Source organism: Anolis sagrei, chromosome X, assembly GCF_037176765.1.
Source record: "Anolis sagrei isolate rAnoSag1 chromosome X, rAnoSag1.mat, whole genome shotgun sequence".
Classification (NCBI taxonomy): Eukaryota; Metazoa; Chordata; class Lepidosauria; order Squamata; family Dactyloidae; genus Anolis; species Anolis sagrei.
Window position 1 is genome coordinate 56,273,953 of NC_090034.1, and position 24,136 is coordinate 56,298,088.

Below are 24,136 nucleotides of genomic sequence, written 5' to 3' on the forward strand. Positions count from 1 at the left end.
ATGTTTCTTGTAAGTCAGATCACTGTCCAGGGTAACTCCCAGGTATTTTGGTATGCTGCAATGCTCCAGTGGGATTCCTTCCCAGGTAATCCTCAGCTCAAGTCGCTTGTCTGTTCTTAAGGTAAAAAGCACACGTCTGCATTTTAGTTGGGTTAGGAATCAGCTGGTTTTCCTTGTAATAGGCAGTAAGAGCACCTAAAGCTTCGGAGAGCTTCTGTTCAGCCATTTGAAAGCTCCCTGCTTGAGCAGTGATGGCACGATCGTCAGCATAGATGAAACACTCTGTCCCTTCTGACAGTGGCTGATCATTTGTGTAAATGTTAAACATTGATGGAGGTGAGGTGGTAGTCCTTTGTGATATAAGTTTTTCTCAGGAGAAGGCGATGTTTTACAGTGTCATAAGTGTCTTTACCATCTGCTTCTCTGACCCTGGAACTCAACAAAAAAGCTCCTGTTTTGTAGTGAATTTCTTATGAAGTGGGATGCTGAAATTTCAAGAAAAGCCCTGGACCATGTCAATTGGCATAGGTTGGAAACTGGCTTCAAAACTCCCAGGCCCAGTGGCCTTAACCACCTTGCAGAGGAATAGTTTCACCCAAAGGGCATCTGGTTTGATTTTTAATGAAAAGAGAACAACTCCCAGGAGGTGTGCTCATCCGTTCTTATTAGAGCGAGAAGCGTTCATTCTCAAGACCTCAAACGGCCCAGCTTCCTCTTCCAAGACCTGCTGCCCAGTAAGACCCCCAAAACATTTCAGTAGCTAAATTTAATTCAAAATTCAGTAACAACGATCACTGTACAGCCTTTCTGTATTAGAACAAGTTGTTTAAGAACGGAAGACTCAAAAAGGACAGATGAAACGATGACAAAAAGTGATCGAAGATGACAACAAATGGTTTCCGCAGAGAGCTGTGAAAACTCTCCGAAAGCATTTCATAAATTTTGAAATATCGGCTAATATTTTTCAAGGAATACTTTCGTAATTAACACATTCATTTTTCGCAGCACCATCTGTCTTCTAAAAGAGACTATTCCTCTAGAAATAGGGAGAATTCTGTCACTCTAACCTATTTGTTTGCGGTATTTATATATCGCCCTTCTCAACCCCGAAGGGGACTCAAGGTGGTTCACAGCTACTTTGAACTTGAACTCCCAGAAAATTAGTAGTCAGAGGACTGCAGCTTCCACAGTCCCTATCAGCTGAACTATAGCTCTTAATGCCTCAAACTAAATCTGAAATACAGTGTGGACTTCTTAAACCGTTCTGCCGTCACCTCCTGAGAGCAGTGAATTTGAATACTCCCAATCTCTTAAGATTCCTTCCCAACTAGAATAAATGGAAATGTGCAAAGGTAGCTCTTATAGATGCTTCATTCTAACAGGCTATGTTAACTAGAACTAGAAATTAGATGTAGTGCCAGGAATGGGAAATGGCATTCATTCTTTTCTAGTTAGTAACGCCAGGTTCTCAACCTGTGGGTCCCCAAATGTTTTGGCCTTCAATTCCCAGAAATCCTAACAGCTGGTAAACTGGCTGGGATTTCTGGGAGTTGTAGGCCAAAATACCTGGGGGCCCACAGGTTGAGAACACAGGAATAAGTAGAGGAAAGGGCTATTAGAGAATCACTTGCCTATTCCCATTACCTGCTGAGGAACCAAGCAAATCTTTTTTGTGTCCTGGTATTGGGACATAGCCAGCCCATTACCCCAATCCTTTCCATGGGAGATGGAATAGGAAGGGGGCTATCAGAAGCATCTGGCTACATCCCAAGCTGCAGACTAATGGCATTATCTTCTGAAAACCCTAGCAAATCTCAATGAGGATATCTTTGCTGTGTGTCTTGCTACAAGGCCACAGCCAGCCTTTTCTCCAATCTCCTCTTGGGGCAAGGGATATTAGGGACCTTGTTATGTACAGGGTGAGGCAGCATAACTTCCTTTTTAAAATGCGCATAATTCAGTTGTTTGTGAAGACGTAGCAGAGCGCTAGTGGTCTTGTTTGAGAGGCAGGAGTATAAAGTTTTGTCCTGACACAGTTCAGTCGCCATCATGCATTGGAACAGTGAGGAGCATGCTTTCGCCGTTGAGGCATACTTTTCGAGCAGATTTGGAGTGGCCGGCCCGCTCTCCAGATTTGGCCCCTTGTGATTTTTTTTCTATGGGGTTTTTTGAAATCCTGTGTTTATGTGAACCATCCAAGGACCCTACAAGATTTGAAGACCAACATCCAGGAAGAAATTGCCAACATAATGCCTGCTATGCTGGCAAGAGTCATGACAAACGCCAGAAATCTGTTTACTCAGTGTACGGAGAATGGGGGACGTCACCTACCTAATCCGATCTTCAAAACTATGTAAAACAAAACTTTAGCTAGGCGCCTACATTATAAAAATAATAATAAAAAAATCTGATTCATACAATGGGTTTTATTAAGTTTTGAAAAAAGGAAGTTATGCTGCCTCACCCTGTACCAAGCTGCAAACTAATGGCATTATCTGCTGAGGACCCTAGCAAACCTCAATTAGGATTTGCACCTGGCTACAGGGACATAGCCAGCCTGTTCTTCAGTCCTCTGCACAGAAGTGGAGTAATTCTGAGAGATGGCTGTCACAGCACAACAAGGAAGCCATGATAGAGTAGGAAAACCTCATATCATGCCTAAAACTGATTGGCAGACCTATCCTACCAATGAGAACTTCCTACAGACTGATTCTCGCCATTCAGCAATGGATTGAGCAGCTCTATTCTAGCTGGGACGTGTTGGGTTGTACTTCAGGGCCTTCTTTTGCTTTCTCCTGCTCTGGAAAGCGCCTCTTTTGCTACAGGATCATCCGCGAATCAAGCAAGCAGCTTATCAGACTGGTTTGTAGTGAATACACTTAAATAGAAAGAAAATCAACAGCCCCCTTGACTTTGGAGAATGAAGAAAACAAAGTGCTTGGAAAGAAAAACAAGTGTTCCTAGTGCTTTGGACTCCGAACAACTGCCGAGTCTCATTGCCATGCCTTTTGGGGCAGGACGTTAAATCGATTTGGAGGAAATCCTTCCTCTGTTTGGAGCCTCTCTGAGGGAAACCGCATACATAGAAAAGGCAGCGCTTCTTAAAAATAGAACTCCTGACACAAGTGAATTCAGGCCAAGTCCTCAATACGCTGCAGAGGAGCCAAACAGAGTCAACTATTCAGCTCTGACTCCTAAACAAATGCGAGGGGGAAATAAAAGTCTTTTCCCTTCTTCTTCGTCTTCTTCCCCTGTCTAATGTTCACAAGACAGAGAAGAGAACAGGATTCGCCAAATAGCTCCTGTTTGATGTACGGGAGAAGCAGGCATCGGACGGAAGGTGACTCGAACCAAGCTGGAAGTTTATTTTATTTTCAGGAGAGGGTCTGCACAGCGGAGAGGAGGTCTGGCTTCAGGACGTTCTCAATGCGCTCGCCCCCGGAGGCTTTGATGTCCGCCATGACCTCTGCATCCCAGGCAAATGTCAGGAGCGCAGAGGGCACCTTTGCAAAGGAAAGAAGCAAGGAAAAAGAATCACTGGAATGCATATTTGCGGTTGTCACTCTTACTCTTATTAAGTAAAGGAGTAAGAGCCAAGTCTTCTGCCTCATAAGCCCAAATGCCTACGTTGGTGACAGGAAGTGACATGTCATTTCCTGACAACAGGGATTTGGGAGTGGCACAGGGTCTTGTGTCACATGTATTTTAAGTCCCCTAGTTTTCTTTGGCAAGCATAACTCAGATGTGATGGCTGCTAATTTCCCTTTCTGCTAGGCTGGCAGGCACCATCCTAGCTAACAATATTCATGTAATAGCTGAAAACGACCTCTATTTTCTGGGGGCTAAATAGAGAAGACAGTATAATGACTTCTTTGTGAGCTTTCCATAAGACCATTTCAAGTTAGGAAGAGAATGCCAGACTCAGCAGACCTGTCTTATTCAGCACAATTCCGCCTTATTTTCATTTTGGAAGAAATCAATAGAATCTGCTGCCTCGCAGGATGGTGGAGTCTCCTTTTCTGGAAGATTTTATGTTGGGGTTGCTTGGATGGATGACTATCTGTCAGGAATGCTTGGATGGTGTCTTCTTGCCTGGCAGAATGGGGCTGGACTGGCTGGCCTTTGGGGTCCCATTCAACTCTAGGATTCTATAGCTCTGTTTCTCTCCATGAATCTTATGTCTATGAGGCTAGATAGCCATCTGTCAGGAGGGCTTTGACCATGTTTTCCTATCTGGCAGAAAACGGTGGGACTGGATGGCCTTTAGAGACCCCTTTCCAACTCCTAGGATTCTACGAAATGGGAAATGCTGCACTCACCAGCCCGCACTCGTTGAGGGCCATGCTCTCATCCATCAGTTTGTGGCCCCCAGGGCCCAGCAGCTCAAACGGGAGCCAGTTGTTCTGCAAGGCCTGCCGCACAAACTGGTAAAGTGCCGAAACGGGCTCCCGGGCAAAGAAGGTCCCTGCACCCAGAAAAATGACAATGCAGATAAAGCCCTCACAAACTGGTCCGACCTAATGAGGGTAACCCTATACTCATGCAAAAAAAGGCAGATTGGGCATCCTCTGCTTTGGATATGAAGCAAAGAATCCCTCTCCCCTTACCTTGTAGGATGTAGCCGTCTGGAAAACGGACACGCAAAAGTGTGTAGTTGTACTTCCTCAGCTCCCGCTGCTCCTCCTTCTCCCGCATGGCTTTGGTCCTCAGCATGGAGGCCTTCTCAACCGCATCTGTCCTTCAGGGCCAAAGGGGTGGAGGCAAACCGCGGGACACCGTTCCAGAAGAGATAAGGAGGAGGAGGAGAAAGATGAGAGGAAGGGCTCTATTGGATGGCAAGTGCCAAGATCATTCTGCTACCTGGGACCTTCTGTGAACCAAACAATGCAATTCTGTTGTCGAAGGCTTTCATAGCTGGAATCACTGGGTTGCTGTGAGTTTTCTGGGCTGTTTGGTCATGTTCCAGAAGCATTCTTTCCTGACGTTTTGCCCACATCTATGGCAGACATCCTCAGAGGTTGTGAGGTCTGTTGGAAACTAGGCAAGTGGGGTTTATATATCTGTGGAATGTCAACGTCAGGAGAGTGCTTCTGGAACATGGCCGTACAGCCCAGAAAACTCACAGCAACCCAATGTGATTCTACTCTATGGCTCTAACTTTATGGATAGATTGGGCTCCACGGCCCAAAAGCATCCACATGGCTCCTTCTTTTGTGTAACATGAAATCAGGAAGCGTGAATACAAGGAAACCTGGAACTAAGAATCCCTTGGAAGACTTGACTTGGCTTCAAAATCAATGTTGTCTGGACTGAGGGAATACTCTGCTGGCCTTTCGAATATAGACAGGAAACCATGCCGTTGCCCTTCCACAACTGATAAGGGCTTCGATAGGCTGAGCTTCACAAGATATCTATGTTGACGGAACATTAATCTTCTATCTGACTTGCTCATTAGCTCATCCACCTGGAGTTATCTCTTCCTCTCCTGAGCTCATTTCTGCCTCTGACCATGCATCTCTAAGGAACTGCCTTTCTGGAATGTGGGACAGAGAGCTCTCATTCTTTGGGCTTAAATTCTCCTGATTCTCTTGCTCATCTGCAGGCCCAAAATCCCCAATGTGAACATCAAGCTGCCTAACAGGCCCAGAATCCCCAGTGAGATCAGGTACAGGCACAATCAAAGGCTGGACTACAACAGAGAGTCCAACATCCTTTCAAATACAATCTCCAGAGTCAATCCATAAATATATCCAGAAATCAAATGGCACAAATCCAAGGCAGGCAACCTATGCCACACGCAAACTAGAAGCAAGAACAAACTTAAGAAGCTTGAATACATGAATTCCAAGAACATAGGACCAAAACACTGAGAGCTGTTCACCTGAATATAATGTAGTTGTCACAAAGGATTATACCAGCATGAACCACTTTAAAAGCCTCAATCTCTCCCATAACATCATTTCTCACACACCTGCTTTTCCTCTCATCTCATAATTCTCTGGGAAAAGCAAATGTGTTTCTGTTGCATGCCCTGTCTCTGCAATTCCAAGTGCCTTGACCTAGATCAGTGGTTCTCAACCTGTGGGCCACAGCCCAGTAGTGGGCCGCGAGAACTAAAATTTTGTCCACACATCTCCTTCCTCCTTATTTATTTATTTATTTTATTTCCACAGAGTTAACCAGCCCCTCCCCTTTTGGTATTAATGTTGGAGAATGGTCCCTGGTCAAGTGATCCCTGTTTAAATGGGCCCTGACCAAAGTGGGCCCTGGTCAAAAAAAGGTTGGGAACCACTGACCTAGACAAACATTCATCTCCCACATTTATCTCAGGCTGCACTTCTGGCAGATTCTCATGAGAACTGATAGGAGCCCCCTTGTGCTGGCAGGACTGCTGACCGATAGGTCAAGTGGTTTGAATCTGGGGAGAGCAGGTTGAGCTTCCTATGTCAACTCCAGCTCCCCATGTGGGGACACAAGAGAAGCCTCCAACAAGGATGGTAAACATCAAACATCCGGGCATCCCCTGGGCAACGCCCTTCAAGACAGCCAATTCTCTTACACCAGTTGTGACTTGCAGTTTCTCAAATCACTCCTGACACGAAAAAAAGAAAGATAATTGATAACGCTTTCTCCTGTCTTGTGGGAACTGCCAGGAGATTCCCAAACAACTCTCTCTAGGCCACTTCTATCCTCCTCTGGGCCCTCTGAATCTATCCCAGCATCCCCTTCCTCATCTTCTGAGCATTCAGAATCTGACCAGGCTATAACAGGAGGCTGAATGGCCATCTGTTAGAGGGGCTTTTATTGTGCTTTTTTTTGCCTAGCAGAATGGGGTGGGACTGAATGGCCTTTGGGGTTTCTCTTCCAACTCTTATAGGGTTCTATACCCCTATTTCTTCACTAGGCTTCAAGGCCATCTGTTGGGAGGGTGTTGATTGTGTCTTTCAAAAGGTTGAGGACTTGATGCCTTTTGGGGATCTCTTCCAACTCTATTCTATGTAAACCTGCCAAGCGAACTGTATGATAGGTTTGCCTTAGGATCGCAATAGTTCAGAAAACAAAATAGATGGGTATGATGGGAGGCAAAGGTTAGCATCGCATTGGAACAAAAGAAACAATAAAACCTGGGAAGCTGCAGCTGAAAGAAATCCGGCGCCAGAAAGCCACAGCTGAGAGGGGCCACTCACCGAAGCCTTTGCTCCCGTTTCAGCTCCTCTGCCGTGAGGTTGAAGAAATCGTTGGGCAGCTCAAAGTGGGAGGCCTGCGAGGATGGCTTGAAGATGCAGCGCTGGCGGTCCAGCTGTGCCCGGACGGGTTCGCCAGCCAAAAGCTGCTCTTTGCGCTCCTTCAACTCATCCAGCTTTCCCAAGGCCTCCTCCTTCAGCACATAGAAATCCTCGGTGATGTCTTCTGGAAAGGGAAGCAGTCACTATTTAAGCATGCTGCCTATTATCAAAGCTTATGATTGTATTCATTTACATCCCACTTTTCTCACGATGGGCATCAGTCTACGTGAAAAGGATCTGGGACTTGTAGTTGATCCCAAGCTTAACATGAGCCAAAAGTGTGATGCAGCCGCAAAAAAGGGTTCTAAGCTGCATCAAGAGGGAGATAGTGTCTACTTTGAGGGAAGTAATAGTCCCAATCTATTCTGCTTTAGTCAGACATCACTTAGAACAACCCTATGTCTAGTTCTGTGCCCCGAGTTCAAAGGTTTGATTTGTCCTACCTTGTCCTGGCACCGCTTGGGTCACCTTTTCAAACCCAACAGCTTCGAAATATTTGTGTGCCCCTTCCAAGCAGTGGATTCTTTCCTAGAAGGAAGATAACAGTTGTTTTGTGTTTCAAGCACTTGCCAACTTGGTGGCAACACTAAGGTCAGCCTATTATGGAATTTTCTTAAAATTTGTTCAGAGAAGGTTTACCATTGTATTCCTTTGCAAGAGTAGGACGTGCTGAGAAGAACCCTCATGGTTTTGCCTGACCCCAACATCTTTTGCTGATGTTGAGCTCCCCCAGATCTTGGAATTACCTATAATTGTTAGTCATGAAATCTACCTAAAGCAAGGGTTGCCAGGTTTAGGATGAACTTCAGATGGACTCACTTGGAACACCTTGTTCTGGAGCTTGATTCTCTGGTATTTCTCTTCAGTTGGATGGAGATGGATGTTATCAAGGTACCTGCAAGAGAAAGTAATGCTGTATAAGACTCTTCCTCAGGCCAGAGCATCTCTAAGCCCAGGCAGGGTCATCAGGAGGAAGGAAATCCTGTCAAATACAATGAGGACTATGGGGTTGCACCTCAAGCTAGAGGAGCATAGATTCACCTGAATATTAGGAAGAACACCCAGATGGGAAGAGCTGACTGAATGTGGAATACACTGGGAGTGTGCAGCTTTTTAAATAGAGGCTAGATGGGCCATCTGTCAGGAGGGCTTGGATGGTGTCTTCCTGTGTTACTAAAGGAGGTTGGGCTGGATGATGATAAGGGTTACGGACATGAAAAGGTTCTGCTGGTTTGTTCTTAAGTTGAATTTGTATGTAAGTTTGGACAGGTGCATGTTTTAAAGTGTAATTCTAGCCAAACACACACACACATATATATACTAGGCAGGTGCGATCCATAAAAATTTGTTCTAAACTGTTCAGAAGTAGGGGGCGCAGCGCTTTGTTTCTAAAGTCCTTTCCAAATTTGGGGGGTAAAAATTTTGAAGCTCTAATGAAACTGACAAATCTTTGTACTTTGTTAATGGCGGATGCAATTGTGCAATAGGTAAAACATTTATTTATTATTTATTTATTTACAGCTTTTATATTCCGCCCTTCTCACCCCGCAGGGGACTCAGGGCAGATTACAGTGTACACATATATGGCAAACATTCAATGCCAATTTTGATGTACAGACATATACAGACTTACACAAAGGCTATTTAACTTTTTCTGGCCGCCAGGGGAGCTGTCGCTTTCATCGTCCATCTGCGACGCTGATGAAGTACCTCCGCATTCCTCGCATGCTTCCCTGCTGGAGTGCTTCTTTATGGCCTCATAATTAGTTAATTTTAGCCTCCCCACACTTTTAAGGTGGTACCTTATTTCCCAGATTCAACTGTTTTTCGGGTTGCAAAGGTCGACAACGGGCTACACAATGGTTGGAAACCCACTCCAACCCGGGCTGGCTTCGAACTCATGACCTTTGGTCAGAGTGATCTTAATGCTGCTGACACTCAGCCAGCTGCGCCCGGTGCTGGCAGTGGGGAAACTTCAGGGGTTTCTCCCTCATTTTTTAGCTATCCTGATGAAATTTGTTACAGTGCTAGAACACATTTACCATTGTTAGCACACCAACGTTTCATTTCAGAACGTTTCATTTATCCACGGATTTTTGGCGAATTTTCAAAGTTTTTATTTTAAAAAATAATAATAAAGAAAATCTCTTCCTGGTTTGAAAGTGTTATTTCCTGTTTTGTTGTGTGGTCTTTACTTTGGAAGCAGTTATTATACTCCATAAACTTTGTTTGTGTGGCACAAACTGTGTTAAATTGGTGGAAACTCAACCAAGCAAAATATGCTATAGGATGATGTCTCTTGCACAAAGACAAAGTTTTGGCAGTGTAATAAACCTTCACCATGTTTTTTAATGACATAACCAATTAGGAAACAGAAATCATAGTAGACAGCATCAAGGGACATCTAGACTGACCCCCTTCTTTTGGGCAGAAAGGCACCATCCAAACTCTCTTGATATCTATTTGCTTCCTCTACTGCAGTGTTTCTCAACCTGGGGGTCGGGACCCCTGAGGGGGTTACGAGGGGGTGTCAAAGGGGTCGCCAAAGACCATCAGAAAACATATTATTTTTTGGTGGTCATTAGGATTCTGTGTGGGAAATTTGACCCAATTCTATTGTTGGTCGAGTTCAGAATGCTCTTTGATTGTAGGTGAACTATAAATCCCAACAACTACAACTCCCAAATGTCAAGGTCTATTTTCCCCAGACTCTACCAGTGTTCACATTTGAGTATTCGTGCCAAGTTTGGTCCAGATCCATCATTGCATGAATCCACAGTGCTCCTCTGGATATAGGTGAACTACAACTCTCAAACTCAAGGTCAATGCCCACAAAACCCTTCCAGTGTTTTCTGTTGATCATGGGAGTTCTTTGTGCCAAGTTTGGTTTAAATCCATCGCTGGTGGAGTTCAGAATGCTTTTTGATTATAGGTGAACTATAAATCCCAGCAACTACAACTCCAAAATTACAAAATCAATCCTCCTTCCCCTCCAACCCCACTAGCATTCACATTTGGGCATATTGGGTATTTGTGCTCAATTTAGTGAATGAAAATATACCCTGCATATCGGATATTTACATTACGATTTATAACAGTACTAAAATGACAGGTATCAAGTAGCAACGAAAAAAATATGGTTGGGGGTCACCACAACATATGGAACTGCATTAAGGGGTCATGGCATTAGCAAGGTTGAGAACCATTGCTCTACTGAGTTGGAGGGGATCTTCAAGACACATCCATATAGGTCATTACTTTTTTTACAGCCCAGCACAGAGATTGGCATAGAGCAGATCAATTATCCCCCCTCAAAGTGACAACAGCAATCCCCCCCACTTTTCCGGTATGCTCCGAAGCTCTCTTCGTATGCACAAATTTAACAAATCAGATACGACTTCCGATTAGATCTGCAACAAACACACACCTCTAATATATACACACACACATATACATATTTCCAATACATGTAAGTTTTGAATAGCATAGGGATATAGATACACTATTTGTCTGTTTTCAAGCTCTATGAACAGGTGTCTTAATTTTTTGCAAATGTTCCATTATGCTCTCACCCTTCTTTAGTTTTAAATTGTAAAGTTGCTGAGTAAAAAATATTTTTTATTCCAGAAGTTTCAGTTTCATAAACTTCCTTTAACTTCTGCCAACAATCCGCTGCAGACACATCTTCAATGGCAAGAATAACGGTTGCTTTAGCCCTTTGATCTTGCCGCTTTAGTTCCTCCCTTGCAGCCACTGTCAGTGCCAACAGACCACCAATCTTCTCTAACGAAGAAATTCTTCAGCTTAACATTCCTAGCCATATTAGTTTTCAGCGTTCAAACAGCAAGCTGGACACGTGCTGTGCCATAGCTGCCTTTTACTTTTACTAAGCACAAAACCCACACAAAACAAAAATTTCGGAGAACTCTTGCTACGTGCCAATGCTAGGCTATACTGAGGCATACTGGGCCCATAACCCTATATCAAACCAATGTTAGTGCTTCAACAATACTGTTTGACTAGTAGAATAGGAAAAATTATGAGCACATATCTCTTTAAAGGTATACTAGACCCTTCTTATGCAGTGTGGTCCTGAACTCAAGTCCTGACAAACAAATATACTCGAGTCAGTTGTGCTTTTAAAATAGAAATGAAAGTAGTTCATTCACTAAGAATGAACTACTTTCTTCATCCATGTTCAACATTTACACAAATGACAAGCCACTGCCAGAAGGGACAGAGAGCTTCATCTATGCTGACGACTGTGCCATTACTGCTCAAGCAGGGAGCTTTGAGATGGTAGAACAGAAGCTCTCCGAAGCGCTAAGTGCCCTTACCGCCTACTACAGGGAAAACCAGCTGATCCCTAATCCATCTTAAACACAGACATGTGCTTTCCACCTTAAGAACAGACAAGCATCCCGAGCTTTGAGGATCACCTGGGAAGGAATCTCACTGGAGCATTGCAGCGTACCCAAATACCTGGGAGTCACTCTGGACCGTGCCCTGATCTACAAGAAGCACTGCCTGAACATCAAGCAAAAAGTGAGTGCTAGAAACAATATCATACGAAAGCTGACTGGCACAACCTGGGGATCACAACCAGACACAGTGAAGACATCTGCCCTTGCGCTATGTTACTCTGCTGCTGAGTATGCATGCCCAGTGTGGAACACATCTCACCACGCTAAAACAGTGGGTGTGGCTCTTAATGAGACATGCCGCATTATCACGGGGTGTCTGCGCCCTACACCACTGGAGAAATTACACTGCTTAGCCAGTATTGCACCACCTGACATTCGCCGGGAAGTAGCAGCCAATAGTGAAAGGACCAAGGCAGAGACATCTCCAGCTCATCCCGTTTGGGTATCAGCCAGCCAATGACTTAAATCAAGAAATAGTTTTCTAAGATCTACAGACACTCGCTGGAACACCTCAGCAAGCAAGAGTCCAAAAGTGGCAGGCTCAAAACCAGAACCTCAATCAATGGCTGATACAAAATGAGAGACTCCCCCCGGGCACACAGAAAACTGGGCGACTTGGAAGCCGCTGAACAGACTGCTCTCTGGCACCATGAGATGCAGAGCCAATCTTAAGAAATGGGGCTACAAAGTGGAATCCATGACATGCGAATGTGGAGAAGAGCAAACCACTGACCACCTGCTGCAATGCAACCTGAGCCGGGCTACATGCACGATGGAGGACCTTCTTGTGGCAACACCAGAGGCACTTCAAGTGGCCAGACACTGGTCTAATGACATTTAATCAACTACCAAGCTTGCAAATTTTGTGTTTTGTTTGTTTGTTTGTTTTGTTAAAAATGTAATACAACTGTCTGGTTGCTCCTGACACGATAAATAAATAAAATTCACTAAGGATAACTAAGTTACAAAATAGTTCACAATAGTTGGCCTCACCACAGGAAAAAGATAAATATTTTTCTTAAGTAGATTTCTTCTTGATACGATGGCAGGAAACTAAAGCAATAAACAGTTTAACTTTGTTCTTCTTCACAAAGTTTCAGGATGCCCTTGACTGGTTGTGCAGTGAGATAAACTTTCACTCTCAGTGTTGATATCAGCTTACAGCTACTAGGGACCAGAAGTCACCTACCAGCAGTGTCTGCTCAGAGCTTTGTTTTATGCAGTATGCCTGACAACACACCCAATTAACACATAGCAGCTGCTGTATTAAAGTAACAAACTGGCTCTGATCCTTATTATCATTTAGAAAAAGCTTATAGTAAAACATGAGCACCCCTGCACATACATATATATTGTAATGTTTGTTTTGCTATCAATTTCCCTCTTCAGAAGTTTTTGTCTCACTTCCTGTCCCTGCGACCACTGGATTTTGAAAATATTGGGTTGTTGTGGAAACAAGGATTCAGTGAAAACATGAAAACAGCTCCACCCCCACCCGCCAAGTAGTAACTCTTCCAGGAATGGATTTCCCTTCCTCAAGGTCAATTCCCTCTCACTTCCTGTTGCCTCACCCTATTTGTAACTAGAAGTTGTAGATATGTTTGCCTGTATACACATTTGCTTATATACACATTACCGTTAGAAGGAAAAGTGCACAAATTGTCAGGTGGGAGGTAATGCAACTCAGGAAGAAAGAAGCGATGTCTTCCACACTTACTTTGCAATCGTCTCCACGCCAAGCTTGACCTTCTCCCGGTCTCGGTTGAAAGTGTGGATCTCCATGATGGAAGCAGCGACGGGGTCATTGACAGCGTGCTGAGGGGACCAAAAAGGAGTGGGATAATCAGTGAGCACAGCATATAAAGGAGAATCAAGGCTCTTCTCCTGGTCTCAGACTTACATCGAGGATGGCCTGCTTGATCCGGGCATCTCTCTGGTCTTTCCGGACGGTAGCCCCAGTTAAGGGGCAAGTGAAGTAGACTCCAGACACAGAAAAGATGGAGGGGCCCTCTTCGACGTCAGGGAGAGCACTCTGAAGTTAAGGAAGGAAAGAGAATCAGAGAGGAGTACTGGAAGAAAAGCAGGGATATCAACTGCCTGGTTTTGACAGTTTAATGTGCTACTGTCAGTTTCCTCCTATCTCAACGATTCTCATGGTGCAAACTGCATTTTGGGTATACGCTGCGCTGAAATTGTAGAATATAGGCTGGAACGGTGAATGTAGTATAGAGTCTAGTCCCATTCTGCTTTGGTGAGACCTCACCTGGAGTAACCATGTGTCCATATAATTTGCTAACTATTGTCTCTATTAATATAGAAGGTTTGTCGCTTGCTAAGGAAGAACTACTGGCCAAAATGTCTGAGGACATTTTGTGTGACATCCTATGTATACAGGAAACACACAGAGACATCACAATGAGAAGACCAAAAATCCTCGGAATGCAACTGGCAGTGGGACGACCTCACAGACAATATAGTAGTGCCATTTTTGTATGATCTGGTGTAGCAATCTCTGCAACTTCTCTCACAGAAGTTAACAACATTGAAATCTTATCTGTGGAACTCGATAACTGTAGTGTATCATCACTCTATAAACCACCTGGGGTTGATTTCTATTTTGCGCCCCCAACCAATTGCCACAATCATCAAGCCCATTTTATTGTGAGAGATTTCAATAGCCATAGCTGTGTCTGGGGCTATGATGAAAATGATAGGAATAGCGAAGCAGCTCTAACGTGGGCCGACAATAGTAAAATGAGCCTCTTCCATGACAGTAAATTACCACCATCATTCAGTAGTGGCTGATGGAAGCGTGATTATAACCCTGATCTGATTTTTGTAAGTGACAGCATAGTCCACCATTGCATTAAAAGAGTATTAAACCCAATACCTAATCCTCAACACAGACCAATATGCTGCCAAATATATACAACTGTAAGACCACAAAATGTCCCTTTCCGCAGAAAATATAATTTCAATAAAGCTAACTGGACAAAATTTACAGAGAACTTGGAAGCAGCTATTTCTGATATAGAACCATCTATAGAAGGCTATGATCTTTTTGTAGAAGCTGTGAAAAGATCTTCAAGGCTCTCAATCCGTAGAGGCTGTCGTACAAGGTACCTACCAGGCCTAAACAAAGAATCACGAAACCAGCTACAGGAATATCTCAGACTATTTCAAGAGAATCCATACAACAACGAGACTACAGCAGCAGGCCAAAAATTATCTACAGCCATAGCTAAAGCTAAAAAAGACCACTGGATAGAACTACTTGAGAATCTTTACATGTCTAAGAGTAGCCGAAGAGCCTGGCAATTGCTGAGACACCTGGATAGTGACCCTCTGGTCAATTGTGGACATGCAAAAGTAACATCAGACCAGATAGCACACCAGCTAATTCAGAATGGGAAAACCAACTACAGGAAAGTAAAGGTGAAAATCAACAGGGTGACACAATTTGAAACCCACCAGTTGACATCTCCCATGAACCTGAAAGAACTCAGAGAAGCTATTAAGCGATGTAAAACTGGTAAAGCACCTGGCCCAGATGACTTAATGATGGAGCAAATCAAACACTTGGGGCCCAAAGCTGAAAACTGGCTTTTGAAATTTTACAGTCAATGCTTGGCACACAAACAGATTCCCAGGCAATGGAGGAAAAGTAAAATCATTGCCATTTTAAAACCTGGTAAAGACACCTCCAATGCCAGGAACTACCAGCCTATCTCACTCCTATGTCATCTATATAAAGTATATGAGAGGATACTACTAAATCGATTAGGACCTGTAATTGAACTCCAGCTTATTGCACAACAAGCAGTTTTCAGACCAGGGAAAAGCTGTACAGCCCAAATTCTTAATCTGACCGAGTACATCGAGGAAGGATATGAGAAAGGTTACATTACTGGAACAGTTTTTGTCAACCTTACAGCAGCCTATGACACGGTGCAACACAGGAAAATGCTGCAGAAAGTCTACCATATTACCAGAGACTGATTTCACAAAAACTATCCAGACTCTCCTAGAAAACCATAGCTTCTATGTGGAGTTTCAGGGCAGGAAAAGTAGATGGATGAGGCAAAAGAATGGTTTATCCCAAGGCAGTGTTCTTGCACCAACCTTGTTTAATATCTTTGCAAACGATCAGCCACAACCACCACTCACAAAGAGCTTTATATATGCTGATGACCTTGGCCTAAAGACTTTGAAACAGTCAAGAACCAACTTACTAATGCCTTGAAAGATCTCTCCAGCTACTGCAAAGATAACCACCTGAAGCCTAACCCTGCCAAAACACAAGTATGTGCTTTCCATTTACGCAACCATGAAGCCAAAAGGAAATTGAAAGTCACTTGAGAAGGTCAAGAAGTTGAACATTGTTTCCATCCTAAATATCTCGGTGTCACCTTGGATCGAACACTAGCATATAGGAAACACTGCTTGAACACCAAGCACAAAGTAGCTGCATGCAATAACATCCTGCGGAAACTTACTGGCAGCACATGGGGTGCAGACCCAAAATTATTAAGAACATCAGCCCTAGCCTTGTCTTACTCAACTGCTGAGTATGCCTGCCCTGATTGGCATAGGTCTGCCCATGCAAAGCAGGCAAACATAGCATTGAATGAAACATGCAGAATAATCACAGGGTGTCTTAAACCTACACCTGTTGATAAACTCTACAAGCTAGCTGGCATTGCCCCCCTGATGTGTGACGGGAAGTTGCTGTTAAATGTGAGAGAAATAAGGTTGGACACTGTGAAAACCACCCACTACATGGCTACCAGCCTCCTCCCAATAGACTCAAATCAAGGGAAAGCGTTATGAGAACTATCACTCCTCTTGGCGTCCCTCCAGCAACAGCAAGGGTATCCCTCTGGGCAGCTAAATCAGGAAATCCCAACTGGATGGCCCCTTGCGAGGGTCTTCCTCCAGGGGCAAACCAAGAACGGGCAACCTGGAAGTCCCTGAATAGACTCAGAAGCGGAGTGGCCAGATCAAAAGACAACCTGGCAAAATGGCACTGCCCAAAAGAATCCCATACCTTGTGTGACTGTGGAGCAGAACAGACAACTCTGCATCTGTATGCTTGTCCATTGTGCCCTGCCTCATGTACAGAGGAGGAAGTGTTGGAGGCTACAGACAATGCCATTGCTGTTGCCCGTTTTTGGTCAAAAGATATTTAGCCACCTGCATACCTTCTACTTTATCAGTTTTATACTAATTTATGCAATGCTTTTGATACGAAATAAATATAATTGAAGTAGGAAATCGAACAGAAGGCAAGTAAAATAGTCAAAGGTCTGGAAACCGACCAATTATGAGGAAGAATGGAGAAAGCTAGATATGTTTAGCTTCGAGGAGGCTGAGAATTGGCACAATTGAATAATCTATACACATAGCAATGAAAATACTTATGTGTTTGTGTGACTGGGGTGTCCACTTGCACAGACAATCTCCTGCCTCCACAAACTTCTATAGCTCCCACTACTCGAGAGACAACAATGGTCCTCCCTCCAATAACATTGCAGATTACAGAGAGAGCCATGAACATGTCCAAGAGCCCTGCCAATATCTTCCAGAAACACAATGCTGCCCACCATCCAAATGAATGCTTTCATATGGGGACAATTTCATCCTAGATTTTCTGTTTTTCCTCCGCCACAGATATCCCAGTGTTTCTGACTCTCCCCATTGGTGTGGAATTTGCATGACCTCGCCCACTGCCTCTCCCTTCACCCTTTCCTATTATTTTCTGTGGCATACAGCAAACAGAGGAATGGATCAGCAACTGAACATACTAGAGAGGTTTGGGGAGAATTCACCAGTTGTGGGTACTGGGATATAGTTCACCTGCAATCAAAGAGCACTCTGAACTCCATCAAAGATGGACCTGGAACTAACTTGGCACACAGAACCCCCATGACCAACAAAAGTCTTTGGAGGGATTTATAAGAGTTCACTCCGAACTCCACCGAAGATGGAATTGGACCAAACTTGGCATACAGGGTCCAATGACTAGCAAAAAATACTAGAGGTATATGGGGGAAAATCACCTTGATTTGGGGGAGCTGTAGTTCACCTATATCCAGAGAGCACTATGAACTCAAACACCGATGGATGTTTGGGCTCAGACCAAATACCCTTTGGTACAGACCAAAATTTGATTACTGGAGGGTTTAGGAGGAACTGAGTTTCCTTTCTGGGAGTTGTAGTTAACCCATAACCAGAGAAACTGACCTACACCAATTATGGACCTGGACCACACTTGGCACACAGAACCCCCATGACTAACTCTACCTACTGGAGTGGTTTGAGGGGACTGACTCACCATAGTGGGAGTTGTACTTTACCCTTCAAGCAAAAGAGCACACTGAACCCCACCGATGATGCATCTAGAGCAAACTTGCCCAACACCCTTACACATTTTGTACAATTTAAAAAATGACTTTTTCAAACAAACTGGGCAATGCCAGGTACCCAAGCTAGTATAACAATAAATTAACAAAATTCCAATGGACAATACAGCTCCTTTGGTTGTATTTCCCTCCCGCATTATCCAAATAAGCTGTTCATTCCACATCTGGGCTGCTGTTGCATTCAAGACATGCTCCTTCAAGCTTTTGACATTAACTCAATTTATATCTAGCTGCTTTACCTTCTGTTCCACTGATGCTCCCTTCTCACTCGCAGCTGCTTCAGCCATCAGCTCTTTTTTCACTAGAAGAGAGCATGAAGGGAGGGAAAAGAGGAATACAGTAATATTTCCTTGGGAGAAAAGATCCAGGTTGTATGGTTTGATATTTGGGGGCCATGTACAAAATATTACCATTACATCTTTCCTGTACGTAGATGATACCATAATGTCTGTATGTGTCGGCAAGACAATTCACTCTCCGACATTACAAGCAATGCACTCCTGAAACAACACCCCTTTCCCCTCTTACCTTGATTTCTAATGGCGTCTTGGGACGAAGGGGCCCGAGGCTTCGGCTTCTGCTCCAGCCGGGCCAAGGCTGCTGCTGCTGCCATCTGGGCTTCATTGGTGGGTCCTTGGCGGCACTTGGAGGGTTCTGCTTTGGCCTTGTCTTTGGGTGCTCTTTCCCTGTTTTGGGGCCAAGGGAAAGATGCTGAAGGGCTGAGCACCAAAACATTTTAGGCAGGCAGAGAGTAAGACATAGGCAACAATGGAAGAGATAACTAAGAATTTATTATCTGTACAGTCAGCCCTCCTTAGCTGCAGATTTGATTAAAATAGTAATGATTATGTCTGTACTCAGCCCTCCATACCTACAGTTTAAAAAACAACAACAAATATATCTCTAGCCAGCTCTCCATATCTGCAGGTTTGATTAAAATAATAAGGGTGCATCTCATCATTGATTTATGTAGCATTGTAATGGTTTGTGTAGTACTTTAATGGTGTATTTCACATTGGATTTAAGAATCTGGTTTTTATGTATTCATTTGTCGGCCCTGTATGTGAACGACCTATGGTCTAAGCATTAAATAAACTACAGTGACAGCGTTTAGAATACTATCTGTAGTCAACACACCATAGCTGCAGAATTGACTATAATAATACCTGTATAGTCAGCCCTCCATATCTGATTTGATTAAATTCTATATCCATTTTAAAAGTGAATATATATGTGTGAGTGGCTGGGGTGACCACGAACAGCTATAACCTCCACCACTCAGGAGACACCAAAGGCCCTCTCTCCAATGACATCCCAGGTTATAGAGAGTGCCAGGAACAAGACCCACCAATCCCTGCCAATGTCTTCTACAAACACATACAGGGACAATATCATCCTAGATTTCCTGTGTTTCCTCCACCTTAGACATCTGTATTTCTGACTCTGCATTGGTGTGGAATTTGCATGATCCTGCCCACTGCCTCTCTCATAACCCCTTTCTACTCTTTTCTGCAGGGCACAGCAAACAGAGCGGAATTGATCAGTAACTTTTTTTTGTCATGTCAGGAGTGACTTGAGAACCTGCAAGTCGCATCTGGTGTGAGAGAATTGGCCATCTGCAAGGATGTTGCCCAGGGGACGCCCAAATGTTTTTACCATCCTTCATCATGATGGAAGTTGTAGTTCACCCTTCATCATCCTTCGGCAATGGAACTGGTCCAAACTTGGCATACAGAACCCTCATGACCAACAAAAAAATACTGGCAAAAAGTGGGAGCTAGAAACAATATCATACGAAAGCTGACTGGCACAACCTGGGGATCACAACCAGACACGATAAAGACATCTGCCCTTGAGCTATGCTACTCTGCTGCTGAGTATGCATGCCCAGTGTGGAACACATCTCACCACACTAAAACAGTAGACATGGCTCTTAATGAGACATGCCGCATTATCACGAGGAGTCTGCGCCCTACACCACTGGAGAAATTACACTGTTTAGCCAGTATTGCACCACCTGACATCCACTGGAGAGTAGCCACCAATAGTGAAAGGACCAAGACAGTGACATCTCCGGCCCACCCCCTTTTTGGGTATCAGCACGCCAACGACTCAAATCTAGAAATAGTTTTCTAAGATTTACAGAGACACTTGCTGGAACACCTTAGCAAACCAGAGTCCAAAAATGGCAGGCTCAAACCCAGAACCTCAATCAATGGCTGATACCAAATGAGAGACTCCCCCCTGGGCACACAGAAAGCTGGGCGACTTGGAAGGCGCTGAACAGACTGCGCTCTGGCACCACGAGATGCAGAGCCAACCTTAAGAAACGGGGCCACAAAGTGGAATCCACGACATGCGAGTGTGGAGAAGAGCAAACCACAGACCATCTACTGCAATGCAACCCTGCTACATGCACCAGAGGCACTCCAAGTGGCCAGCTACTGGTCAGAGGACATTTAATCAACTACCAAGTTTGCAAACTTTGTGTTTTGTTTGTTTGTTTGTTTTTAACGCAATACAACTGTTTGGTTCGCTCCTGACATGATAAATAAATACCCTATATAATTATTGTCGGCCTGTGTTAATTAGTATTAAGAATATTTAGAATATATACAGAATAGGTATTCTTATCAACTTTTATTATTATTGCTGCTTACTCGGGCTTACAAACCAATCGTATTATCATCAGCCTAAGGTAAGTACTACATATACACACATACATATCTCATACACACACACACACACACACACATATATATATAAGAATTGGTATTCTTGTCAACTATTATTATTATTATTATTATTATCATTATCATTATTATTGCTTACTTGGGCTTACAAACCAATAGTATTATTATCAGCCTAAGGTAAGTACTACATATACATACATACATATCTCATACACACACACACACACACACACATATATATATAAGAATTGGTATTCTTGTCAACTATTATTATTATTATTATTATTATCATTATCATTATTATTGCTTACTTGGGCTTACAAACCAATAGTATTATTATCAGCCTAAGGTAAGTACTACATATACATACATACATACATATCTCATATATATATATATATATATATATATATATATATATATATATAAAAATAAAAGAATTGGTATTCTTGTCAACTATTATTATTATTATTGCTTACTTGGGCTTACAAACCAATAGTATTATTAGGTTCTTGTGGGGTTTTTTCAGGCTATAGGGCCATGTTCTAGAGGCATTTCTCCTGACGTTTCGCCTGCATCTATGGCAAGCATCCTCAGAGGTAGTGAGGTCTGTTGGAATTAGGACAATGGGTTTATATATCTGTGGAATGGCTGGGGTGGGGCAAAGAGCTCTTCTCTGCTGGAGCTAGGTGTGAATGTTTCAACTGACCACCTTCATTAGCATTTGAAGGCATGGCTGAGCCTGGGAAAATCTTTTGTTGAGAGGTGTTAAGATGTGCTAGTATTATTATCAGCCTAAGGTAAGTACTACATATACATACATACATATCATATCATATTTATTTATTTATTTCACAGTTTTCTATACCAAGCTTCTCAACCTCATTGAGGGACTCAGCCCGGTTTCCAGCCATAAAAAACATATACACTCATTAAAATATCATATATCACAATTACAAAAACCACTTTAAAAACATTATATATAAAACTACAGTGGTCAGTCGTCCTATTAAGATGGATCTACATCAACTTCCATCCAGGGTCCTATGGTGTTGTCTCATTCATCGAAGGCCTGACTCCACAGCCATGTCTTCACCCGTTTCCTAAATGTTAGGATGGATGGGGCGGTTCTGGCCTCCAGAGGGAGAGAGTTCCAGAGTTGCGGGGCCACCACCAAGAAGGCCCTGTCCCTCGTCCCCACCAGGCGCGCTTGCGAGGCCGGTGGGACCAAGAGCAGGGCCTCTCCAGATGATCATATATATCTATCTATCTATCTATCTGAGAATTGGTATTCTTGTCAACTTTTATTATTATTATTATTGCTTACTTGGGCTTACAAACCAATAGTATTATTATCAGCCTAAGGTAAATACTACATATACATACATACATATCTCATATATATATATATATATATATATATATATATATATATAAGAATTGGTATTCTTGTCAACTTTTATTATTATTATTATTATTGCTTACTTGGGCTTACAAACCAATAGTATTATTATCAGCCTAAGGTAAGTACTTACCTTAGGCTGATACATACATATCTCATACATTTATTTATTTACTTCGCTTATATACCGCAATTCTCAGCCCTTTAGGGCGACTCATTGCGGTGTACAACATAGAAAAACAGGTGCAAGACACAAAACACAGTGTAAAATAATCCACAATACATCATTATCAAAAACATCTCATCAAAACATCCAAATTCTACAAAGCCATTCCGTGTCGTCTCATCATCAATCCCACAATCCGTATCATTTCCGTTGTTCCATTCCTATGGTCAAATTACCAGTCATTGCACTTCTTGTTCAAATGCCTTCTTAAATAGCCAGGTCTTTAACTTCCTGCGGAATATCAACAGGGAGGGGGCTAGCCTGATGTCCACGGGAAGGGTGTTCCACAGCCGAGGAGCTACCACCGAGAAGGCCCTATCTCTCGTCCCAGCGAGCCGTGCCTGTGACACAGGCGGGATCAAGAGCAGGGCCTCCCCGGACGATCTCAAAGTCCTCGTGGGCTCATAGGCCGAGAGGCGGTCAGTTAGGTATCTTGGGCCGGAACCGTTTAGGGCTTTATAGGCCAATGCCAGCACCTTGAATTGGGCCCGGTAGCAGATCGGCAGCCAGTGGAGCTGGTACAGCAGGGGAGTTGTATGCTCCCTGCGACCCGCTCCTGTTAGTATCATGGCTGCCGCACATTGGACCAGTTGGAGCTTCTGGGCCGTCTTCAAAGGCAACCCCACGTAGAGAGCGTTGCAGTAGTCTAAACGGGATGTAACCAGGGCGTGGACTACCATGGCCAAGTCAGACTTCCCAAGGTACGGGCGCAGCTGGCGCACGAGCCTAAGCTGTGCAAATGCTCCCCTGGTCACCGCCGAGACCTGGGGCTCCAGGCTCAGCGATGAATCCAGGATCACACCCAAGCTGCGAACCTGCGCCTTCAAGGGGAGTGCGACCCCATCCAGCACAGGCTGTAACCCTATGCCCTGTTCGGCCTTGCGACTAACCAGGAGTACCTCTGTCTTGTCTGGATTCAGTTTCAATTTGTTCGCCCTCATCCAGACCGTTACAGCGGCCAGGAACCGGTTCAGGACCTCGACAGCCTCCTTAGTAGCAGGTGGCTGCTTATATATATATAGGAATTGGTATTCTTGTCAACTTTTATTATTATTATTATTGCTTACTTAGGCTTACAAACCAATAGTATTATTATCAGCCTAAGGTAAGTACTACATATACATACATACATACATATCTTTATATATATATATGAATTGATATTCTTGTCAACTTCTATTATTCTTATTCTTTTCATTGCTTACTTGGGCGCTTCGCTGAGCTTCTGGCCTGGACCGGCCGTCCTAAACTGCAAATCCGCCTTAATTTCCTGGAAGAACTTCTTCATGGCGGCCTGAGAAGCAACCGACCCCTGCAAGACGCCACTAACTCTCGAATTCGGCCAAAACAGGAAGGGAAGCGGCCAAACAATGCCAACTTCCGGTCACGACGCCATCTTGGCCTCTAGCGGGGGGAGGATTTGCTTTCCCTTTGCTGCCTCCGAGCGGAAGTGACGCCACGCTTGGAAATGACTGAACAGTGCACCAACTGCCTCTCCAACTTCTCCTATTCTGCCTCCCAGGCGCTGCTTGGCTCCTCCTTTTATCACCTCCCCTTTGCCATTGTCCCACCCCTACCACTCTACCCACCAATCCTCTTTCCCCCTCTTTAAGCTCCGCTCGACTCCCATTGGGTGGCGGGGAGGGGAGGCGGCCAATGAGGCGCGAATCTAGCGGGCCAATG

At 43.9% G+C, this 24,136-nt stretch overlaps 1 protein-coding gene across 1 annotated transcript; it reads right to left on the bottom strand.

Annotated features, from left to right (window-relative positions):
- Positions 1–751: 751 nt before the first annotated feature.
- On the bottom strand, positions 752–23,976 carry UBXN6 (UBX domain protein 6). The gene is made up of 11 exons (XM_060784939.2): positions 23,659–23,976; positions 18,661–18,818; positions 18,372–18,433; positions 13,611–13,742; positions 13,428–13,525; positions 8,106–8,181; positions 7,730–7,814; positions 7,188–7,410; positions 4,608–4,738; positions 4,320–4,465; positions 752–3,503 (listed from the first exon to the last, which is right to left on the bottom strand). The coding sequence occupies exons 1-11, from the start codon at positions 23,739–23,741 to the stop codon at positions 3,375–3,377; spliced, it is 1,323 nt and encodes a 440-aa protein (XP_060640922.2). The 5' UTR covers positions 23,742–23,976; the 3' UTR covers positions 752–3,374.
- Positions 23,977–24,136: the final 160 nt, after the last annotated feature.